The 24,937-nt window shown below is 39.2% G+C and overlaps 1 protein-coding gene across 1 annotated transcript in view; it reads left to right on the top strand.

Annotated features, from left to right (window-relative positions):
* Nucleotides 1-24,937, top strand: part of spef2 (sperm flagellar and cilia associated 2) — an 85,302-nt gene that overhangs the window by 40,962 nt on the left and 19,403 nt on the right. Inside the window, exons 22-24 of the mRNA XM_082968764.1 lie at nt 15,033-15,160; nt 20,888-21,026; nt 21,226-21,363. Of these exons, the coding sequence (XP_082824890.1) occupies nt 15,033-15,160; nt 20,888-21,026; nt 21,226-21,363 (405 nt within the window). The remainder of the gene's footprint in view (nt 1-15,032; nt 15,161-20,887; nt 21,027-21,225; nt 21,364-24,937) is intronic.

Raw genomic sequence — 24,937 nt, 5'->3', positions numbered from 1 at the left:
TCTCAGTCAGAAATCATAATCTCATTAGCTCTCAGTCAGAATGTATAGTCTCATTAGCTCTGTCAGAATGTATCATCTCATTAGCTCTCAGTCAGAATGTATAATCTCATTAGCTCTGTCAGAATGTATAGTCTCATTAGCTCTCAGTCAGAATGTATAATCTCATTAGCTCTCAGTCAGAATGTATAGTCTCATTAGCTCTCAGTCAGAATGTATAGTCTCATTAGCTCTCAGTCAGAATGCATAGTCTCATTAGCTCTCAGTCAGAATGCATAGTCTCATTAGCTCTAAGTCAGAATGCATAGTCTCATTAGCTCTCAGTCAGAAATCATAGTTTCATTAGTTCTCAGTCAGAATGTATAGTCTCATTAGCTCTCAGTCAGAATGCATAGTCTCATTAGCTCTCAGTCAGAATGCATAATCTCATTAGCTCTCAGTCAGAAATCATAGTCTCATTAGCTCTGTCAGAATGTATAATGTCATTAGCTCTCATTCAGAATGTATAATCTCATTAGCTCTCAGTCAGAATGTATAATCTCATTAGCTCTCAGTCAGAATGTATAATCTCATTAGCTCTCAGTCAGAATGCATAGTCTCATTAGCTCTGTCAGAATGTATAATCTCATTAGCTCTCAGTCAGAATGTATAGTCTCATTAGCTCTGTCAGAATGCATAGTCTATTTAGCTCAGTCAGAATGCATAGTCTCATTAGCTCTCAGTCAGAATGCATAGTCTCATTAGCTCTCAGTCAGAATGCATTGTCTCATTAGCTCTGTCAGAATGCATAGTCTCATTAGCTCTGTCATAATGCGTAGTCTCATTAGCTCTCAGTCAGAAATCACAATCTCATTAGCTCTCAGTCAGAATGTATAATCTCATTAGCTCTCAGTCAGAATGTATAATCTCATTAGCTCTCAGTCAGAATGTATAATCTCATTAGCTCTCAGTCAGAATGCATAGTCTCATTAGCTCTGTCAGAATGTATAATCTCATTAGCTCTCAGTCAGAATGTATAATCTCATTAGCTCTCAGTCAGAATGCATAGTCTCATTAGCTCTCAGTCAGAATGTATAATCTCATTAGCTCTCAGTCAGAATGTATAATCTCATTAGCTCTGTCAGAATGCATAGTCTCATTAGCTCTGTCAGAATGCATAGTCTCATTAACTCTCAGTCTGAATGCATAGTCTCATTAGCTCTCAGTTAGAATGCATAGTCTCATTAGCTCTCAGTCAGAAATCATAATCTCATTAGCTCTGTCAGAATGTCAGAATGTATCATCTCATTAGCTCTCAGTCAGAATGCATAATCTCATTAGCTCTCAGTCAGAATGCATAATCTCATTAGCTCTCAGTCAGAATGTATAATCTCATTAGCTCTCAGTCAGAATGTATCATCTCATTAGCTCTCAGTCAGAATGTATCATCTCATTAGCTCTCAGTCAGAATGCATAGTCTCATTAGCTCTCAGTCAGAATGCATAGTCTCATTAGCTCTCAGTCAGAAATCATAGTTTCATTAGTTCCCAGTCAGAATGTATAGTCTCATTAGCTCTCAGTCAGAATGCATAGTCTCATTAGCTCTCAGTCAGAATGTATAATCTCATTAGCTCTCAGTCAGAAATCATAGTCTCATTAGCTCTCAGTCATATCATAGTCTCATTAGCTCTCAGTCAGAATGTATAATCTCATTAGCTCTGTCAGAATGTATAATCTCATTAGCTCTCAGTCAGAATGTATAATCTCATTAGCTCTCAGTCAGAATGTATAGTCTCATTAGCTCTCAGTCAGAATGTATAATCTCATTAGCTCTCAGTCAGAATGTATAATCTCATTAGCTCTCAGTCAGAATGCATAGTCTCATTAGCTCTCAGTCAGAATGCATAGTCTCATTAGCTCTCAGTCAGAATGTATAATCTCATTAGCTCTCAGTCAGAATGCATAGTCTCATTAGCTCTGTCAGAATGCATAGTCTCATTAGCTCTGTCAGAATGTATAGTCTCATTAGCTCTCAGTCAGAATGCATAGTCTCATTAGCTCTCAGTCAGAATGCATAGTCTCATTAGCTCTCAGTCAGAATGCATAGTCTCATTAGCTCTGTCAGAATGTATAGTCTCATTAGCTCTCAGTCAGAATGTATAGTCTCATTAGCTCTCAGTCAGAATGCATAGTCTCATTAGCTCTCAGTCAGAATGCATAGTCTCATTAGCTCTCAGTCAGAATGCATAGTCTCATTAGCTCTCAGTCAGAATGCATAGTCTCATTAGCTCTCAGTCAGAAATCATAATCTCATTAGCTCTCAGTCAGAATGTATAGTCTCATTAGCTCTGTCAGAATGTCAGAATGTATCATCTCATTAGCTCTCAGTCAGAAATCATAGTTTCATTAGTTCTCAGTCAGAATTTATAGTCTCATTAGCTCTCAGTCAGAATGTATAATCTCATTAGCTCTCAGTCAGAAATCATAGTCTCATTAGCTCTCAGTCAGAATGTATAATCTCATTAGCTCTCAGTCAGAAATCATAGTCTCATTAGCTCTCAGTCAGAATGTATAATCTCATTAGCTCTGTCAGAATGTATAATCTCATTAGCTCTCAGTCAGAATGTATAATCTCATTAGCTCTCAGTCAGAATGTATAATCTCATTAGCTCTCAGTCAGAAATCATAATCTCATTAGCTCTCAGTCAGAAATCATAATCTCATTAGCTCTCAGTCAGAATGTATAATCTCATTAGCTCTGTCAGAATGTATAGTCTCATTAGCTCTCAGTCAGAATGTATAGTCTCATTAGCTCTCAGTCAGAATGTATAGTCTCATTAGCTCTCAGTCAGAATGCATAGTCTCATTAGCTCTCAGTCAGAATGCATAGTCTCATTAGCTCTCAGTCAGAATGCATAGTCTCATTAGCTCTAAGTCTGAATGCATAGTCTCATTAGCTCTCAGTCAGAAATCATAGTTTCATTAGTTCTCAGTCAGAATGTATAGTCTCATTAGCTCTCAGTCAGAATGCATAGTCTCATTAGCTCTCAGTCAGAATGCATAATCTCATTAGCTCTGTCAGAAATCATAGTCTCATTAGCTCTGTCAGAATGTATAATCTCATTAGCTCTCAGTCAGAAATCATAGTCTCATTAGCTCTGTCAGAATGTATAATCTCATTAGCTCTCAGTCAGAATGTATAATCTCATTAGCTCTCAGTCAGAATGTATCATCTCATTAGCTCTCAGTCAGAATGTATCATCTCATTAGCTCTCAGTCAGAATGCATAGTCTCATTAGCTCTCAGTCAGAATGCATAGTCTCATTAGCTCTCAGTCAGAAATCATAGTTTCATTAGTTCCCAGTCAGAATGTATAGTCTCATTAGCTCTCAGTCAGAATGCATAGTCTCATTAGCTCTCAGTCAGAATGCATAGTCTCATTAGCTCTCAGTCAGAAATCATAATCTCATTAGCTCTCAGTCAGAATGTATAGTCTCATTATCTCTGTCAGAATGTATCATCTCATTAGCTCTCAGTCAGAATGCATAGTCTCATTAGCTCTCAGTCAGAATGCATAGTCTCATTAGCTCTCAGTCAGAATGCATTGTCTCATTAGCTCTGTCAGAATGCATAGTCTCATTAGCTCTGTCATAATGCGTAGTCTCATTAGCTCTCAGTCAGAAATCACAATCTCATTAGCTCTCAGTCAGAATGTATAATCTCATTAGCTCTCAGTCAGAATGTATAATCTCATTAGCTCTCAGTCAGAATGTATAATCTCATTAGCTCTCAGTCAGAATGCATAGTCTCATTAGCTCTGTCAGAATGTATAATCTCATTAGCTCTCAGTCAGAATGTATAATCTCATTAGCTCTCAGTCAGAATGCATAGTCTCATTAGCTCTCAGTCAGAATGTATAATCTCATTAGCTCTCAGTCAGAATGTATAATCTCATTAGCTCTGTCAGAATGCATAGTCTCATTAGCTCTGTCAGAATGCATAGTCTCATTAACTCTCAGTCTGAATGCATAGTCTCATTAGCTCTCAGTTAGAATGCATAGTCTCATTAGCTCTCAGTCAGAAATCATAATCTCATTAGCTCTGTCAGAATGTCAGAATGTATCATCTCATTAGCTCTCAGTCAGAATGCATAATCTCATTAGCTCTCAGTCAGAATGCATAATCTCATTAGCTCTCAGTCAGAATGTATAATCTCATTAGCTCTCAGTCAGAATGTATCATCTCATTAGCTCTCAGTCAGAATGTATCATCTCATTAGCTCTCAGTCAGAATGCATAGTCTCATTAGCTCTCAGTCAGAATGCATAGTCTCATTAGCTCTCAGTCAGAAATCATAGTTTCATTAGTTCCCAGTCAGAATGTATAGTCTCATTAGCTCTCAGTCAGAATGCATAGTCTCATTAGCTCTCAGTCAGAATGTATAATCTCATTAGCTCTCAGTCAGAAATCATAGTCTCATTAGCTCTCAGTCATATCATAGTCTCATTAGCTCTCAGTCAGAATGTATAATCTCATTAGCTCTGTCAGAATGTATAATCTCATTAGCTCTCAGTCAGAATGTATAATCTCATTAGCTCTCAGTCAGAATGTATAGTCTCATTAGCTCTCAGTCAGAATGTATAATCTCATTAGCTCTCAGTCAGAATGTATAATCTCATTAGCTCTCAGTCAGAATGCATAGTCTCATTAGCTCTCAGTCAGAATGCATAGTCTCATTAGCTCTCAGTCAGAATGTATAATCTCATTAGCTCTCAGTCAGAATGCATAGTCTCATTAGCTCTGTCAGAATGCATAGTCTCATTAGCTCTGTCAGAATGTATAGTCTCATTAGCTCTCAGTCAGAATGCATAGTCTCATTAGCTCTCAGTCAGAATGCATAGTCTCATTAGCTCTCAGTCAGAATGCATAGTCTCATTAGCTCTGTCAGAATGTATAGTCTCATTAGCTCTCAGTCAGAATGCATAGTCTCATTAGCTCTCAGTCAGAATGCATAGTCTCATTAGCTCTCAGTCAGAATGCATAGTCTCATTAGCTCTCAGTCAGAATGCATAGTCTCATTAGCTCTCAGTCAGAAATCATAATCTCATTAGCTCTCAGTCAGAATGTATAGTCTCATTAGCTCTGTCAGAATGTCAGAATGTATCATCTCATTAGCTCTCAGTCAGAATGCATAGTCTCATTAGCTCTCAGTCAGAAATCATAGTTTCATTAGTTCTCAGTCAGAATTTATAGTCTCATTAGCTCTCAGTCAGAATGTATAATCTCATTAGCTCTCAGTCAGAAATCATAGTCTCATTAGCTCTCAGTCAGAATGTATAATCTCATTAGCTCTCAGTCAGAAATCATAGTCTCATTAGCTCTCAGTCAGAATGTATAATCTCATTAGCTCTGTCAGAATGTATAATCTCATTAGCTCTCAGTCAGAATGTATAATCTCATTAGCTCTCAGTCAGAATGTATAATCTCATTAGCTCTCAGTCAGAAATCATAATCTCATTAGCTCTCAGTCAGAAATCATAATCTCATTAGCTCTCAGTCAGAATGTATAATCTCATTAGCTCTGTCAGAATGTATAGTCTCATTAGCTCTCAGTCAGAATGTATAGTCTCATTAGCTCTCAGTCAGAATGTATAGTCTCATTAGCTCTCAGTCAGAATGCATAGTCTCATTAGCTCTCAGTCAGAATGCATAGTCTCATTAGCTCTCAGTCAGAATGCATAGTCTCATTAGCTCTAAGTCTGAATGCATAGTCTCATTAGCTCTCAGTCAGAAATCATAGTTTCATTAGTTCTCAGTCAGAATGTATAGTCTCATTAGCTCTCAGTCAGAATGCATAGTCTCATTAGCTCTCAGTCAGAATGCATAATCTCATTAGCTCTGTCAGAAATCATAGTCTCATTAGCTCTGTCAGAATGTATAATCTCATTAGCTCTCAGTCAGAAATCATAGTCTCATTAGCTCTGTCAGAATGTATAATCTCATTAGCTCTCAGTCAGAATGTATAATCTCATTAGCTCTCAGTCAGAATGTATCATCTCATTAGCTCTCAGTCAGAATGTATCATCTCATTAGCTCTCAGTCAGAATGCATAGTCTCATTAGCTCTCAGTCAGAATGCATAGTCTCATTAGCTCTCAGTCAGAAATCATAGTTTCATTAGTTCCCAGTCAGAATGTATAGTCTCATTAGCTCTCAGTCAGAATGCATAGTCTCATTAGCTCTCAGTCAGAATGCATAGTCTCATTAGCTCTCAGTCAGAAATCATAATCTCATTAGCTCTCAGTCAGAATGTATAGTCTCATTATCTCTGTCAGAATGTATCATCTCATTAGCTCTCAGTCAGAATGCATAGTCTCATTAGCTCTCAGTCAGAAATCATAGTTTCATTAGCTCTCAGTCAGAATTTATAGTCTCATTAGCTCTCAGTCAGAATGTATAATCTCATTAGCTCTCAGTCAGAAATCATAGTCTCATTAGCTCTCAGTCAGAATGTATAATCTCATTAGCTCTGTCAGAATGTATAGTCTCATTAGCTCTCAGTCAGAATGTATAATCTCATTAGCTCTCAGTCAGAATGTATAGTCTCATTAGCTCTCAGTCAGAATGTATAGTCTCATTAGCTCTCAGTCAGAATGCATAGTCTCATTAGCTCTCAGTCAGAATGCATAGTCTCATTAGCTCTCAGTCAGAATGCATAGTCTCATTAGCTCTAAGTCAGATATCATAGTTTCATTAGTTCTCAGTCAGAATGTATAGTCTCATTAGCTCTCAGTCAGAATGCATAGTCTCATTAGCTCTCAGTCAGAAATCATAGTTTCATTAGTTCTCAGTCAGAATTTATAGTCTCATTAGCTCTGTCAGAATGTATAATCTCATTAGCTCTCAGTCAGAAATCATAGTCTCATTAGCTCTCAGTCAGAATGTATAATCTCATTAGCTCTGTCAGAATGTATAATCTCATTAGCTCTCAGTCAGAATGTATAATCTCATTAGCTCTCAGTCAGAATGTATAATCTCATTAGCTCTCAGTCAGAAATCATAATCTCATTAGCTCTCAGTCAGAATGTATAGTCTCATTAGCTCTGTCAGAATGTATCATCTCATTAGCTCTCAGTCAGAATGCATAATCTCATTAGCTCTCAGTCAGAATGTATAATCTCATTAGCTCTCAGTCAGAATGTATAATCTCATTAGCTCTCAGTCAGAATGTATAATCTCATTAGCTCTCAGTCAGAATGTATAATCTCATTAGCTCTCAGTCAGAAATCATAATCTCATTAGCTCTCAGTCAGAAATCATAATCTCATTAGCTCTCAGTCAGAATGTATAGTCTCATTAGCTCTGTCAGAATGTATCATCTCATTAGCTCTCAGTCAGAATGCATAATCTCATTAGCTCTCAGTCAGAATGTATAATCTCATTAGCTCTCAGTCAGAATGTATAGTCTCATTAGCTCTGTCAGAATGTATCATCTCATTAGCTCTCAGTCAGAATGCATAATCTCATTAGCTCTCAGTCAGAATGTATAATCTCATTAGCTCTGTCAGAATGTATAGTCTCATTAGCTCTCAGTCAGAATGTATAATCTCATTAGCTCTCAGTCAGAATGTATAGTCTCATTAGCTCTCAGTCAGAATGTATAGTCTCATTAGCTCTCAGTCAGAATGCATAGTCTCATTAGCTCTCAGTCAGAATGCATAGTCTCATTAGCTCTAAGTCAGAATGCATAGTCTCATTAGCTCTCAGTCAGAAATCATAGTTTCATTAGTTCTCAGTCAGAATGTATAGTCTCATTAGCTCTCAGTCAGAATGCATAGTCTCATTAGCTCTCAGTCAGAATGCATAATCTCATTAGCTCTCAGTCAGAAATCATAGTCTCATTAGCTCTGTCAGAATGTATAATGTCATTAGCTCTCATTCAGAATGTATAATCTCATTAGCTCTCAGTCAGAATGTATAATCTCATTAGCTCTCAGTCAGAATGTATAATCTCATTAGCTCTCAGTCAGAATGCATAGTCTCATTAGCTCTGTCAGAATGTATAATCTCATTAGCTCTCAGTCAGAATGTATAGTCTCATTAGCTCTGTCAGAATGCATAGTCTATTTAGCTCAGTCAGAATGCATAGTCTCATTAGCTCTCAGTCAGAATGCATAGTCTCATTAGCTCTCAGTCAGAATGCATTGTCTCATTAGCTCTGTCAGAATGCATAGTCTCATTAGCTCTGTCAGAATGCGTAGTCTCATTAGCTCTCAGTCAGAAATCACAATCTCATTAGCTCTCAGTCAGAATGTATAATCTCATTAGCTCTCAGTCAGAATGTATAATCTCATTAGCTCTCAGTCAGAATGTATAATCTCATTAGCTCTCAGTCAGAATGCATAGTCTCATTAGCTCTGTCAGAATGTATAATCTCATTAGCTCTCAGTCAGAATGTATAATCTCATTAGCTCTCAGTCAGAATGCATAGTCTATTTAGCTCAGTCAGAATGCATAGTCTATTTAGCTCAGTCAGAATGCATAGTCTCATTAGCTCTGTCAGAATGTATAGTCTCATTAGCTCTCAGTCAGAATGCATAGTCTCATTAGCTCTCAGTCAGAATGCATAGTCTCATTAGCTCTCAGTCAGAATGCATAGTCTCATTAGCTCTCAGTCAGAATGCATAGTCTCATTAGCTCTCAGTCAGAAATCATAATCTCATTAGCTCTCAGTCAGAATGTATAGTCTCATTAGCTCTGTCAGAATGTCAGAATGTATCATCTCATTAGCTCTCAGTCAGAATGCATAGTCTCATTAGCTCTCAGTCAGAAATCATAGTTTCATTAGTTCTCAGTCAGAATTTATAGTCTCATTAGCTCTCAGTCAGAATGTATAATCTCATTAGCTCTCAGTCAGAAATCATAGTCTCATTAGCTCTCAGTCAGAATGTATAATCTCATTAGCTCTCAGTCAGAAATCATAGTCTCATTAGCTCTCAGTCAGAAATCATAGTCTCATTAGCTCTCAGTCAGAATGTATAATCTCATTAGCTCTCAGTCAGAATGTATAATCTCATTAGCTCTCAGTCAGAATGTATAATCTCATTAGCTCTCAGTCAGAAATCATAATCTCATTAGCTCTCAGTCAGAAATCATAATCTCATTAGCTCTCAGTCAGAATGCATAATCTCATTAGCTCTCAGTCAGAATGTATAATCTCATTAGCTCTGTCAGAATGTATAGTCTCATTAGCTCTCAGTCAGAATGTATAATCTCATTAGCTCTCAGTCAGAATGTATAGTCTCATTAGCTCTCAGTCAGAATGTATAGTCTCATTAGCTCTCAGTCAGAATGCATAGTCTCATTAGCTCTCAGTCAGAATGCATAGTCTCATTAGCTCTGTCAGAATGCATAGTCTCATTAGCTCTAAGTCTGAATGCATAGTCTCATTAGCTCTCAGTCAGAAATCATAGTTTCATTAGTTCTCAGTCAGAATGTATAGTCTCATTAGCTCTCAGTCAGAATGCATAGTCTCATTAGCTCTCAGTCAGAATGCATAATCTCATTAGCTCTGTCAGAAATCATAGTCTCATTAGCTCTGTCAGAATGTATAATCTCATTAGCTCTCAGTCAGAAATCATAGTCTCATTAGCTCTGTCAGAATGTATAATCTCATTAGCTCTCAGTCAGAATGTATAATCTCATTAGCTCTCAGTCAGAATGTATCATCTCATTAGCTCTCAGTCAGAATGTATCATCTCATTAGCTCTCAGTCAGAATGCATAGTCTCATTAGCTCTCAGTCAGAATGCATAGTCTCATTAGCTCTCAGTCAGAATGCATAGTCTCATTAGCTCTCAGTCAGAAATCATAGTTTCATTAGTTCCCAGTCAGAATGTATAGTCTCATTAGCTCTCAGTCAGAATGCATAGTCTCATTAGCTCTCAGTCAGAATGTATAATCTCATTAGCTCTCAGTCAGAAATCATAGTCTCATTAGCTCTCAGTCAGATATCATAGTCTCATTAGCTCTCAGTCAGAATGTATAATCTCATTAGCTCTCAGTCAGAATGTATAATCTTATTAGCTCTCAGTCAGAATGTATAGTCTCATTAGCTCTCAGTCAGAATGTATAGTCTCATTAGCTCTCAGTCAGAATGTATAATCTCATTAGCTCTCAGTCAGAATGTATAATCTCATTAGCTCTCAGTCAGAATGTATAATCTCATTAGCTCTCAGTCAGAATGCATATTCTCATTAGCTCTCAGTCAGAATGTATAATCTCATTAGCTCTCAGTCAGAATGCATAGTCTCATTAGCTCTCAGTCAGAATGTATAATCTCATTAGCTCTGTCAGAATGTATAGTCTCATTAGCTCTCAGTCAGAATGCATAGTCTCATTAGCTCTCAGTCAGAATGCATAGTCTCATTAGCTCTCAGTCAGAATGTATAATCTCATTAGCTCTGTCAGAATGTATAGTCTCATTAGCTCTGTCCGAATGTCAGAATGTATCATCTCATTAGCTCTCAGTCAGAATGCATAGTCTCATTAGCTCTCAGTCAGAAATCATAGTTTCATTAGTTCTCAGTCAGAATTTATAGTCTCATTAGCTCTCAGTCAGAAATCATAGTCTCATTAGCTCTGTCAGAAATCATAGTCTCATTAGCTCTCAGTCAGAATGTATAATCTCATTAGCTCTGTCAGAATGTATAATCTCATTAGCTCTCAGTCAGAATGTATAATCTCATTAGCTCTCAGTCAGAAATCATAATCTCATTAGCTCTCAGTCAGAATGTATAGTCTCATTAGCTCTGTCAGAATGTATCATCTCATTAGCTCTCAGTCAGAATGCATAATCTCATTAGCTCTCAGTCAGAATGTATAATCTCATTAGCTCTCAGTCAGAATGTATTGTCTCATTAGCTCTCAGTCAGAATGTATAGTCTCATTAGCTCTCAGTCAGAATGTATAGTCTCATTAGCTCTCAGTCAGAATGTATAGTCTCATTAGCTCTCAGTCAGAATGCATAGTCTCATTAGCTCTCAGTCAGAATGCATAGTCTCATTAGCTCTAAGTCAGAATGCATAGTCTCATTAGCTCTCAGTCAGAAATCATAGTTTCATTAGCTCTCAGTCAGAATGCATAGTCTCATTAGCTCTCAGTCAGAATGCATAATCTCATTAGCTCTCAGTCAGAAATCATAGTCTCATTAGCTCTGTCAGAATGTATAATCTCATTAGCTCTCAGTCAGAATGTATAATCTCATTAGCTCTGTCAGAATGCATAATCTCATTAGCTCTCTGTCAGAATTCATAATCTCATTAGCTCTCAGTCAGAATGTATAGTCTCATTAGCTCTCAGTCAGAATGTATAGTCTCATTAGCATTCAGTCAGAATGTATAATCTCATTTGCTCTGTCAGAATGTATAATCTCATTAGCTCTCAGTCAGAAATCATAATCTCATTAGCTCTGTCAGAATGCATAGTCTCATTAGCTCTGTCAGAATGTATAATCTCATTAGCTCTCAGTCAGAATGCATAGTCTCATTAGCTCTCAGTCAGAATGTATAATCTCATTAGCTCTCAGTCAGAATGCATAGTCTCATTAGCTCTCAGTCAGAAATCATAATCTCATTAGCTCTCAGTCAGAATGTATAATCTCATTAGCTCTCAGTCAGAATGCTTAGTCTCATTAGCTCTCAGTCAGAAATCATAATCTCATTAGCTCTCAGTCAGAATGTATAATCTCATTAGCTCTGTCAGAATGTATAGTCTCATTAGCTCTCAGTCAGAATGTATAATCTCATTAGCTCTCAGTCAGAATGTATAGTCTCATTAGCTCTCAGTCAGAATGTATAGTCTCATTAGCTCTCAGTCAGAATGCATAGTCTCATTAGCTCTCAGTCAGAATGCATAGTCTCATTAGCTCTCAGTCAGAATGCATAGTCTCATTAGCTCTAAGTCTGAATGCATAGTCTCATTAGCTCTCAGTCAGAAATCATAGTTTCATTAGTTCTCAGTCAGAATGTATAGTCTCATTAGCTCTCAGTCAGAATGCATAGTCTCATTAGCTCTCAGTCAGAATGCATAATCTCATTAGCTCTGTCAGAAATCATAGTCTCATTAGCTCTGTCAGAATGTATAATCTCATTAGCTCTCAGTCAGAAATCATAGTCTCATTAGCTCTGTCAGAATGTATAATCTCATTAGCTCTCAGTCAGAATGTATAATCTCATTAGCTCTCAGTCAGAATGTATCATCTCATTAGCTCTCAGTCAGAATGTATCATCTCATTAGCTCTCAGTCAGAATGCATAGTCTCATTAGCTCTCAGTCAGAATGCATAGTCTCATTAGCTCTCAGTCAGAAATCATAGTCTCATTAGCTCTCAGTCAGATATCATAGTCTCATTAGCTCTCAGTCAGATATCATAGTCTCATTAGCTCTCAGTCAGAATGTATAATCTCATTAGCTCTCAGTCAGAATGTATAATCTTATTAGCTCTCAGTCAGAATGTATAGTCTCATTAGCTCTCAGTCAGAATGTATAATCTCATTAGCTCTCAGTCAGAATGTATAATCTCATTAGCTCTCAGTCAGAATGTATAATCTCATTAGCTCTCAGTCAGAATGTATAATCTCATTAGCTCTCAGTCAGAATGCATATTCTCATTAGCTCTCAGTCAGAATGTATAATCTCATTAGCTCTCAGTCAGAATGCATAGTCTCATTAGCTCTCAGTCAGAATGTATAATCTCATTAGCTCTGTCAGAATGTATAGTCTCATTAGCTCTCAGTCAGAATGCATAGTCTCATTAGCTCTCAGTCAGAATGCATAGTCTCATTAGCTCTCAGTCAGAATGTATAATCTCATTAGCTCTCAGTCAGAATGCATAGTCTCATTAGCTCTGTCAGAATGTATAGTCTCATTAGCTCTGTCAGAATGTCAGAATGTATCATCTCATTAGCTCTCAGTCAGAATGCATAGTCTCATTAGCTCTCAGTCAGAAATCATAGTTTCATTAGTTCTCAGTCAGAATTTATAGTCTCATTAGCTCTCAGTCAGAATGTATAATCTCATTAGCTCTCAGTCAGAAATCATAGTCTCATTAGCTCTCAGTCAGAATGTATAATCTCATTAGCTCTGTCAGAATGTATAATCTCATTAGCTCTCAGTCAGAATGTATAATCTCATTAGCTCTGTCAGAAATCATAATCTCATTAGCTCTCAGTCAGAATGTATAGTCTCATTAGCTCTGTCAGAATGTATCATCTCATTAGCTCTCAGTCAGAATGCATAATCTCATTAGCTCTCAGTCAGAATGTATAATCTCATTAGCTCTGTCAGAATGTATTGTCTCATTAGCTCTCAGTCAGAATGTATAGTCTCATTAGCTCTCAGTCAGAATGTATAGTCTCATTAGCTCTCAGTCAGAATGTATAGTCTCATTAGCTCTCAGTCAGAATGCATAGTCTCATTAGCTCTCAGTCAGAATGCATAGTCTCATTAGCTCTAAGTCAGAATGCATAGTCTCATTAGCTCTCAGTCAGAAATCATAGTTTCATTAGTTCTCAGTCAGAATGTATAGTCTCATTAGCTCTCAGTCAGAATGCATAGTCTCATTAGCTCTCAGTCAGAATGCATAATCTCATTAGCTCTCAGTCAGAATGTATAATCTCATTTGCTCTGTCAGAATGTATAATCTCATTAGCTCTCAGTCAGAAATCATAATCTCATTAGCTCTGTCAGAATGCATAGTCTCATTAGCTCTGTCAGAATGTATAATCTCATTAGCTCTCAGTCAGAATGCATAGTCTCATTAGCTCTCAGTCAGAATGTATAATCTCATTAGCTCTCAGTCAGAAATCATAATCTCATTAGCTCTCAGTCAGAATGTATAATCTCATTAGCTCTGTCAGAATGTATCATCTCATTAGCTCTGTCAGAATGCATAATCTCATTAGCTCTCTGTCAGAATGCATAATCTCATTAGCTCTCTGTCAGAATGCATAATCTCATTAGCTCTCTGTCAGAATGTATAGTCTCATTAGCTCTGTCAGAATGTATAATCTCATTAGCTCTCAGTCAGAATGCATAGTCTCATTAGCTCTCAGTCAGAATGCATTGTCTCATTAGCTCTCAGTCAGAATGCATAGTCTCATTAGCTCTCAGTCAGAATGTATTGTCTCATTAGCTCTCAGTCAGAATGTATTGTCTCATTAGCTCTCAGTCAGAATGTATTGTCTCATTAGCTCTCAGTCAGAATGTATAATCTCATTAGCTCTCAGTCAGAATGCATAGTCTCATTAGCTCTCAGTTAGAATGCATAGTCTCTAGCTCTGTCAGAATGCATAGTCTCATTAGCTCTCAGTCAGAAATCATAATCTCATTAGCTCTCAGTCAGAATGTATAATCTCATTAGCTCTGTCAGAATGTATCATCTCATTAGCTCTGTCAGAATGCATAATCTCATTAGCTCTCTGTCAGAATGCATAATCTCATTAGCTCTCTGTCAGAATGCATAATCTCATTAGCTCTCTGTCAGAATGCATAATCTCATTAGCTCTCATTCAGAATGCATAGTCTCATTAGCTCTCAGTTAGAATGCATAGTCTCTAGCTCTGTCAGAATGCATAGTCTCATTAGCTCTCAGTCAGAATGCATGGATATGTTCAGCATAAAGGTTCAGGCCAATTACGAATCAATTAACAAAGAGAACCAGTCACTGGTCCTTCTTACGCTCATACTTGAAATCAATGAGGTCTAGAACTACAAGGTTGAGTTGAGTCATTTGCAATAGCCATGGATGGCCACTAGAGGGACCTCCCAAACTTCTATTTACACTCATTGGCCTGGTCTCTGTCTATGTTTGAGCCTGCATTTCCCCATTCTACTTTCTTTTGTGGAGTAGGGTGAAGTTGCCCCTAGACGCTGATCTTGAGTCAGTTTTGCATTTCTCCCACTAATGGTTAAGGTTAGGATTGGGGAAGAGAAAGCTGATCCTAGATCTGTAACTAAGGGAAACTTCACCCCAGAGCATCTTTTGTCTCTCTTCCCCAGGAGATACCAGAGTACCTGGTTCCATACTGGGAGAATGTGTGTAACTCCTATGTGACTAACGTCAAGGCCGTGATGCAGAACCTCCGCAGAGAACGCATCTTGATCATTCACCATCTGTTTAACATCAGGTGAGGATAAAGGATTCGTGTCCCGCTAGCGGGACAACTTCCGGTAAAACTGGAGGCCGCGCAATTCAAATAAATAATCATAAATATTATGGATTTTAAACATCTAGGTACATATAAGTGTCTTATATTGGCTGAAAGCTTAAACTGTTGTTAATCTAATTGCACTCTCCGATTTACAGTAGCTATTACAGTGAAAACATGCCATGTGATTGTTTAAGGACGGCGCCCCACATCAAAATATTTTCCACCGGCACAGGTTTCATACATTCACATATAACGATTAAATATTCACTTTTTGAAAATCTTCCTCTGATTTGTCATCCAAAGGGTCCAAGCTATAACATGTAGTGTCGTTTTTGTTAGATAAAATTCTTCTTTATATCCAAAAAAGTCAGTTTAGTTTGGGCCATCAAGGAAGGAGGAATCCGAAAATCTACCCCTAAACTTTGTTTCAACAAGTCAAAAAACTTTTCTATTTACTCCTCACCCTAAAATGTAATCAAACTATAATATTTATTTCGAAAAGAAGTATGTTTAATAGGAAACCGATTTTAGCGGGTGCATAATGTCTTCATGGCGCGCGCAAACACGAATTTCTAAGACTGTCCTACTAAAACTGTTATTTCTTATTTGTTTTTGAAGTTACAAGCCTGAAACCTTGAACATAGACTGCTGACACCCTGTGGACGCCATAGGAATTGCATCCAGGGAGCTAATTTTCAATATGACCTTTCTCTTGCATTTCTAAGAGGATGGTCTCTCAAGAAGAAAAAAAATATGGTTGGTTTTTCTTTGGATTTCCTCCTACCATATCTATTGTGTTATATTCTCCTACAATATTTTAACATTTCTACAAACTTCAAAGTGTTTTATTTTCAATGGTACCAATTATATGCATATCCTGGCTTCAGGGCCTGAGCTACAGGCAGTTTACTTTGGGCACGTCATTCAGGCAGGAAGTGGAGAAAAAAGGGGCCTAGCCCTAAGAAGTTTTAACAATGGCGCCGGAGAAGAAGGCTGACGTTTTACGTTTTCCCAACCGATTGTTTTTTTGTTTGTTTATTTGCGTTGTTTGTAACTTATTTTTTAAATTATTTTGTACATTATGTTGCCGCTGCCGTCTCCTATGACCGAAAATAACTTCTGGACATCAGGACTGTGGTAACTCACCACGGACTCACCAGAATACTTTTTTTCATTTAAAACCTCTTTGGGCTAGGTGGGGCGCTAGTGACCCACCTCGACAGCATCCGGTGAAATTGCAGAAATCGGAATATTAAACATTCATGAACATACAAGTGTCCTACATCATTTAAAAGCTTAACTTCTTGTTAATCCAACCGCGTTGTCAGATTTCAAAAAGGCTTTACGGCGAAAGCATACCATGCGATTATCTGAGGACAGCGCCCCGCATTTACCAGCATTAAAACATTTTCCAAACCAGCAGATAATCAGAAATAGCGATAAAATAAATCACTTACCTTTGAAGATCTTCCTCTGTTTGCAATCCCAAGGGTCCAAGCTACACAACAAAGGGTCATTTTGTTCAATTAAGTCCTTCTTTATATCCCAAAAAAGTAAGTTTAGTTGGCGCGTTTGATTCAGTAATCTACCCGTTCCACTCGTTCAACAGGCAGACAAAGGAATTCGAAAAGTTACCAATAAACTTTGTCCAAACAAGTCAAACAACATTTCTAATCAATCCTCAGGTACCCTAATATGTAAATAAATGATACAATTTAAGACAGAATGTAGTATGTTCAATACCGGAGATAAATAACGAGGTGCGCGCCCCTCATCCACGCTCGCCACAAGACTACAGTCAAAATGAGAGCCACCTTGGAAAAACTACAACTACTAATTCATTTTTCAAAAAACAAGCCTGAAACCCTTTCTAAAGACTGTTGACATATAGTGGAAGCCATAGGAACTGCAATCTGGGAGGAATTCCTTTGAATATCCCATAGACAAGCATTTGAATGGACTGTGACCTAAAACAAAAAGAATCCAGATGGATTCTCCTCGGGTTTTCGCCTGCCATACCATTATTTTAACAGTTTTAGAAACGTCAGAGTGTTTTCTATCCAATGCTACCAATTATATGCATATCCTAGCTTCTGGGCCTGAGTAACAGGCTATTTACTTTGGGCACGTCAGTCATCCGAACTTCCGAATACTTCCCCCTAGCCTTAAGAAGTCTGAATGAGCCTGACGTGAATGATTTACTGCTTTCTCGGGAATGAGTGTATCAACAAACAGCTGGCTGGTTATACGCTGTACCGGCAGGATAGAACAGCGGCGTCTGGTAAGACAAGGGGCGGCGGACTGTGTATTTTTGTAAATAACAGCTGGTGCACGATATCGAAGGAAGTCTCGAGCTCTTGCTCGCATGATAAGCTGTAGACCACACTATCTACCTAGAGAGTTTATCTGTATTTCTTGTAGCTGTTTATATACCTCCACAGACGGAGGCTGGCACTAAGACAGCATTGAATGAGCTGTATTCCGCCATAAGAAAACGCTCACCCAGAGGCGGCGCTCCTAGTAGCCTGGGACTTTAATGCAGGGAAACTTAAATCCATTTTAGAAATGTTCTATCAGCATGTTAAATGTGCAACCAGAGGGAAAGAAACTCTGGACCACCTTTACTCCACACACAGAGACGCATACAAAGCTCTCCCTCGCCCTCTATTTGGCAAATCTGACCATAATTCTATCCTCCTGATTCCTGTTTACAAGTTAAAATTAAAGCAGGAAGCACCAGTGACTAGATCAATAAAAAAGTGGTCAGAACAAAAGGAACACCTATGTGAGAATGCTATTCATTGACTACAGCTCAGCGTTCAACACCATAGTGCCCTCAAAGCTCATCAATAAGCTAAGGACCCTGGGACTAAACACCTCCTTCTGCAACTGGATCCTGGACTTCCTGACGGGCTGCCCCGAGGTGGTAACGGTAACAACACATCCGCCACGCTGATCCTCAACACAGGGGCCCCTCAGAGGTGGGTGCTCAGTCCCCTCCTGTACTTCCTGTTCACTCATGACTGCATGGCCAAGCACGACTCCAACACCATCATTACATTTGCCGATAACACAACAGTGGTAGGCCTGATCACAGACAACAACGAGACAGTCTATAGGGAGGAGGTCAGAGACCTGGCCGTGTAGTGCCAGGACAACAACCTCTCCATCAACGTGATCAAGACAAAGGAGATGATTGTGGACCACAGGAAAAAGAGGACCGAGCACGCCCCCATTCTCATCGACGAGGCTGCAGCGGAGCAGGTTGAGAGCTTCAAGTACCTTGGTGTCCACATCACCAACAAACTAACATGGTCCAACCACACCATGACAGTAGTGAAGCGGGCACGACAAAACCTATTCCCCTTCAGGAAACTGAAAAGATTTGGCATGGGTCCTCAGATCCTCAAAAGGTTCTACAGCTGCACCATCGAGAGCATCCTGACTGGTTGCATCACTGCCTGGTATGGCAACTGCTCGGCTTCCGACCGCAAGGCATTACAGAGGGTAGTGCGAACGGCCCAGTACATCACTGGGGCCAAGCTTCCTGCCATCCAGGACCTCTATACCAGGCGGTGTCAGAGGAAGGTCATGAGAATTGTCAGACTCCAGCCACCCTAGTCATAGACTGTTCTCTCTGATACCGCACGGCAATCTGGAGCACCAATTCTAGGTCCAAGAGGGTTCTAAAGAGCTTCTACCCCCAAGCCATAAGACTCCTGAACATCTAATCAAATAGCTACCCAGACTATTTGCATTGCCCCCCCCCCCCCCCCCCCCCCTTTTACACCAGTGCTACTCTCTTGTTATCTATGCATAGTCACTTTAATAACTCTACCTACATGTACATATTTCCTCAACTGGTGCCCCCGCACATTGACTCTGTACCGGTAACCCCTGTATATAGTCTCGCTATTGTTATTGTACTGCTGCTCTTTAATTGCTTGTTACTTTTATTTCTTATTCTTATCTGTATTTTTTTAAACTGCATTGTTGGTTAGGGGCTCGTAAGTAAGCATTTCACTGTAAGGTTACGCCTGTTGTATTCGGTGCAGGTTACTAATAAAATCAAATTTGACATTGTTTAGTGCACAATGGACGTAAGAAAAAAGGGTATACCTAGTCAGTTGTACAACTGAAATGTATCTTCCGCATTTAACCCAACTCTGACAAACCCATATTAATCGCCTGGTCCCAGATCTGTAAACTCCTATATCACAGACAGATCTGGGATCAGGCTACGGTATTATTACCTCCTTTCTTGGAACTGTGACGTCTGTTAAATATACTTAAAATATATTTGACTTGACATACCATCTCACAACATTTCATCTGTGCTGATCTCTAACCAAATTGTATTGGTCACAAACACGTGTTTAGCAGATGTTATTGGTCACATACACGTGTTTAGCAGATGTTATTGGTCACATACATGTGTTTAGCAGATGTTATTGGTCACATACACGTGTTTAGCAGATGTTATTGGTCACATACACGTGTTTAGCAGATGTTATTGGCCACATACACGTGTTTAGCAGATGTTATTGGTCACATACACGTGTTTAGCAGATGTTATTGGTCACATACACGTGTTTAGCAGATGTTATTGGCCACATACACGTGTTTAGCAGATGTTATTGGCCACATACACGTGTTTAGCAGATGTTATTGGCCACATACACGTGTTTAGCAGATGTTATTGGCCACATACACGTGTTTAGCAGATGTTATTGGCCACATACACGTGTTTAGCAGATGTTATTGGCCACATACACGTGTTTAGCAGATGTTATTGGTCACATACGTGTTTAGCAAATGTTATTGCGGGTGTAGCAAAATGCTTATTTTTCTAGCTCCAACAGTGCAGTAACATCTAACAATTTCACAACAATACACACAAATCTAAAGCAAAGGAATGGAATTAAGAATATAGAAATATTTGGACGAGCAATGTCAGAGCGGCATAGACTAAGATACAGTAGAATAGGACCGAATACAGTATATACATATGAGATGAGTAATGCAAAAATATGTAAACATTATTAAAGTGGCCAGTGATTTCAAGTCATGTCTGTTGTTTTTTGATCTGATCTCGCATCAGTGAGGATGCGTTGATGACTTGGATCTATACTACTGCTGTAAAAAGATCAAGGGTGTGGGGTTTCCACGTCACCAAGTTCAATAACAAAACAGGCACCAGTAGCACAAATAGAATGCAAAGGGGAAGTTTATTAGGGATTTTGGTACACAGGGAATTCACCAATCACCTCACGATCCACAAGTTGTTCTCTTTGTCCATTCCGTTTTCCAGGGGTAATCCTCACGCTCGGGTCCTCAGCCAATCCAGTACACAAGGGGGGTAATCCAACAGTCCAGGTCACAACGGGCAATCACAAATTGTTTTTTTTACTCTCGTTTCTCTCACCCTTCATACTCTCTTGTCTCTCACCTCCTCTGCCCCTTTGTGCAGGCTGCTTCCTCCTTTATCCCCAAGCACTCCCTGGTTTAACGATTTATAGTCTTGCCTCGTTGGGTCAGGAAGTCCATATAAGGCTTTGGGGTGGAGCCAGCGACCTGTAAGATATCTCTCCTCGATTACCACTCCCCTCACCTCTTCCTGCCGTCTGCCACACTGCATTTGGGATATGTACAGTGTGAACAGAGAGAAGTAACTCTAACTCTCTTATCTTGTGACGCTTGCAGAGAGGAGTTTAAGCAGTACCTCCGACGGCCCGACCTGAAGCAAGAGTTCGTGTCCCAGTGGCAGCAGAACTATAACAGCATCCCCAAGGACATGAGAGATGATGAGGAGACCAAGGCAGAGCTGCACCAGCGTCTGGATGTAGGCTAAAGTAACACAAACGCCATCAAAGCCGTGTCTGTGTGACATTTGCTCATGTCTGTTTTTCCCATTGCCTGTCAATACTGAGAGTCTGTCTGTCGCTATGTTGGTCCGTCTGTCTATCCGTCCTTCTGTCTCGTCGGTCTGTCCTTTTGTCTGTGTTTGTCTATCTGTCTCGTCTGGTGTTGTGACACTGCAGGACCTGCGCGAGCGTCTGTGGGACATCTGTGATAAGCGTAAGGAAGAAGCGGGGCAGGAGCGGGCGGCGATCATGTGCGACGGCTGGCTGGAAGACCACACGGCTGTGCTCATCAACCATTTCTCCACACTAATGCAGGTGATGCTCCTCCCATCCTGCTCATGAACAAGTTATCTCGGCATTACCCAGAACCAAATATCACATGCGTTTGCCAGCTGACAATAAAAAGCAAGTTGAAATGAGAATCTCCATCTTAAATTTGCTCCAGGGGCGCCATACTACTATGGCCGACCCTTTAAAACAACACATATCACTGCACTTTAAAACAACACATACGTATCACTGGTGTATGTGACAATAAAACATTTTTAAAAATATTTTATATATATATATATATACACACACACACAGTACCAGTCAAAAGTTTGGACACACAGGGTTTTTCTTTATTTTTACTATTTTCTACATTGTAGAATAATAGTGAAAACATCAAAACTATGAAATAACACATATGGAATCATGTAGTAACCAAAAAAGTTTTAAACAAATCAAAATATATGTTATATTTGAGATTCTTCAAAGTAGCTACCCTTTGCCTTGATGACAGCTTTGCACACTCTTGGCATTCTCTCAACCAGCTTCATGAGGTAGTCACCTGAAATGCATTTCAATTAACAGGTGTGCCTTGTTAACCTCACTAGGGTAGGGGGCACTATTTTCACCTCCGGATGAAAAGCGTGCCAAAAGTAAACTGCCTGCTACTCAGGCCCAGAAGCTAGGATATGCATATAATTAGTAGATTTGGATAGAAAACACTCCAAAGTTTCTAAAACTGTTAAAATAATGTATGTGAGTATAACAGAACTGAAATGACAGGCGAAAACCTGAGGAAAATCCATCCAGGAAGTGCAATTACTTTGAAATGGCTGTTTTTCCAATGAAAGCCTATCCACCATTTAAAGGGATAGGACCCAGATTCCGTTCCCCATGGCTTCCACTAGTTGTGAACAGTCTTTAGACATTGTTTCAGGCTTTTATTCTGAAAAATTAGGGAGAATGACAACATTGAGTGAGTGGACCCTGGGATGTCCTCAGAGCTCTTTCTGCGCACGACCGAGAGCGCGCCTTTCTTGTTTTCCTTTTATATTGACGAAGCTTTTGTCCGGTTGAAATATTATTGATTATTTAGGCTAAAAACAACCTGAGGATTGATTATAAACATCGTTTGACATGTTTCTACGAACTTTATGGATACCATTTGGAATTTTCGTCTGCCCCTTGTGACCGCATTTGAGCCATTGGATTACTGAACAAAACGCGCCAACAAAATTGAGTTTTTTTTTATGTAAAGAGGGACTTTATCAAACAAAACAAACATATATTATGTAACATGGAGTCTTGTGAGTGCAACCATACGAAGATCATCAAAGGTAAGTGATTAATTTTATTGCTATTTCTGACTTTCGTGACTAATCTACTTGGCTGGTAACTGTACGTAATGTTTTGTGTGCTGAGCGCTGTCCTCAGATAATCGTATGGTTTGCTTTCGCCGTAAAGCCTTTTTTGAAATCTGACACGGCGGCTGAATTAACAAGAAGTTAAGCTTTATTTTGATGTATAACACATATTTTCAAGAATGTTAAATATTTGAATTGAGTATTTTTGAATTTCACGCTCTGCAATTTCACTGGATGTTGGCCAGGTGGGACGCTATCGTCCCACACCCCCTAGAGAGTTTAAAAGTTAAGTTAAGGAATTTATTTTCTTCTTAATGCGTTAGATCCAATCAGTTTTGTTGTGACAAGGTAGCGGTGGTATACAGAAGATAGCCCTATTTGGTAAAAGACCAAGTCCATATTATGGCAAGAACAGCTAAAATAAGCAAAGAGAAACGACAGTCCATCATTACTTTAAGACATGAAGGTCAGTCAATGCGGAAAATTTCAAGAACTTTTAAAGTTTCTTCAAGTCTAGTCGCAAAACCCATTAAGCGCTATGATGAAACTGTCTCTCATGAGGACCGCCACAGGAAAGGAAGACCCAGAGTTACCTCTGCTGCAGAGAATAAGTTCATTAGAGTTAACTGCACCTCCGCTTGCAGCCCAAATAAATGCTTCACAGATTTCAAGTACAGACACATCTCAACATTAACTGTTCCAAGGAGACTGTGTGAATCAGGCCTTCGTGGTCGAATTGCTGCAAAGAAACCACTTCTAAAGGACACCATTAAGAAGAAGAGACTTGCTTTGGCCAAGAAACACGAGCAATGGACATTAGACCGGTGGAAATCTGTCCTTTGGTCTGATGAGTCCAAATTTGAGGTTTTTGGTTCCAACCACTGTGTCTTTGTGAGATGCAGAGTAGGTGAACGGATGATCTCCGCATGTGTGGTTCCCACGTGAAGCATGGAGGAGGAGGTGTGATGGTGTGGGGGTGCTTTGCTGGTGACACTGTCTGTGATTTATTTAGAATTCAAGGCACACTTAACCAGCATAGCTACATGGCATGGCATTCTGCAGCGATACGCCATCCCATCTGGTTTGCGCTTAGTGTGACTATCATTTGTTTTTCAACAGGACAATGGCCCAACACACCTCCAGGCTGTGTAAGGGCTATTTGACCAATAAGGAGAATGATGGCGTGCTGCATCAGATGACCTGGCCTCCACAATCACCTGGCCTCAACCCAATTGAGATGGTTTGGGATGAGTTGGACTGCAGAGTGAAGGAGAAGCAGCCAACACGTAATCAGCAAATGTGGGAACTCCTTCAAGACTGTTGGAAAAGCATTCCTCATGAAGCTGGTTGAGAGAAGGCCAAGAGTGTGCAAAGCTGTCATCAAAGCAAAGTGTGGCTGCTTTGAAGAATCTAAAATATATTTTGATTTGTTAAACACTTTTTTGGTTACTACATGATTCCATATGTGTTATTTCATAGTTTTGGTGTCTTCACTATTCTACAATGTAGAAAATAGTAAAAATAAAGATAACCCTTGAATGAGTAGGTGTGTCCAAACGTTTGACTGGTACTGTATATACAGTTGAAGTCAGAAGTTTACATACCCTTAGGTTGGAGTCATTAAAACTCATTTTTCAACCACTCCACAAATTTCTTGTTAACAAACTATATTTTTGGCAAGTCGGTTAGGACATCTACTTTGTGCATGACACAAGTAATAATTTTTTTTTTTTTTTTACTAGGATTAAATGTCATTGCAAACACCATGCGTTGCAAACACCATGCTCTACCAACTGAGCTACAGGGAATCACTAAGCCTAGTCCTGGATTTTTTTTTATATACACTGCTCAAAAAAATAAAGGGAACACTTAAACAACACAATGTAACTCCAAGTCAATCACACTTCTGTGAAATCAAACTGTCCACTTAGGAAGCAACACTGATTGACAATACATTACACATGCTGTTGTGCAAATGGAATAGACAACAGGTGGAAATTATAGGCAATTAGCAAGACACCCCCAATAAAGGAGTGGTTCTGCAGGTGGGGACCACAGACCACTTCTCAGTTCCTATGCTTCGTGGCTGATGTTTTGGTCACTTTTTAATGCTGGCGGTGCTTTCACTCTAGTGGTAGCATGAGACGGAGTCTACAACCCACACAAGTGGCTCAGGTAGTGCAGCTCATCCAGGATGGCACATCAATGCGAGCTCTGGCAAGAAGGTTTGCTGTGTCTGTCAGCGTAGTGTCCAG

The sequence above is a fragment of the Salmo salar genome, chromosome 24, assembly GCF_965601325.2.
Source record: "Salmo salar chromosome 24, fSalSal1, whole genome shotgun sequence".
Taxonomy (NCBI): domain Eukaryota; kingdom Metazoa; phylum Chordata; class Actinopteri; order Salmoniformes; family Salmonidae; genus Salmo; species Salmo salar.
This window is presented reverse-complemented; position numbering and strand designations above follow the sequence as displayed.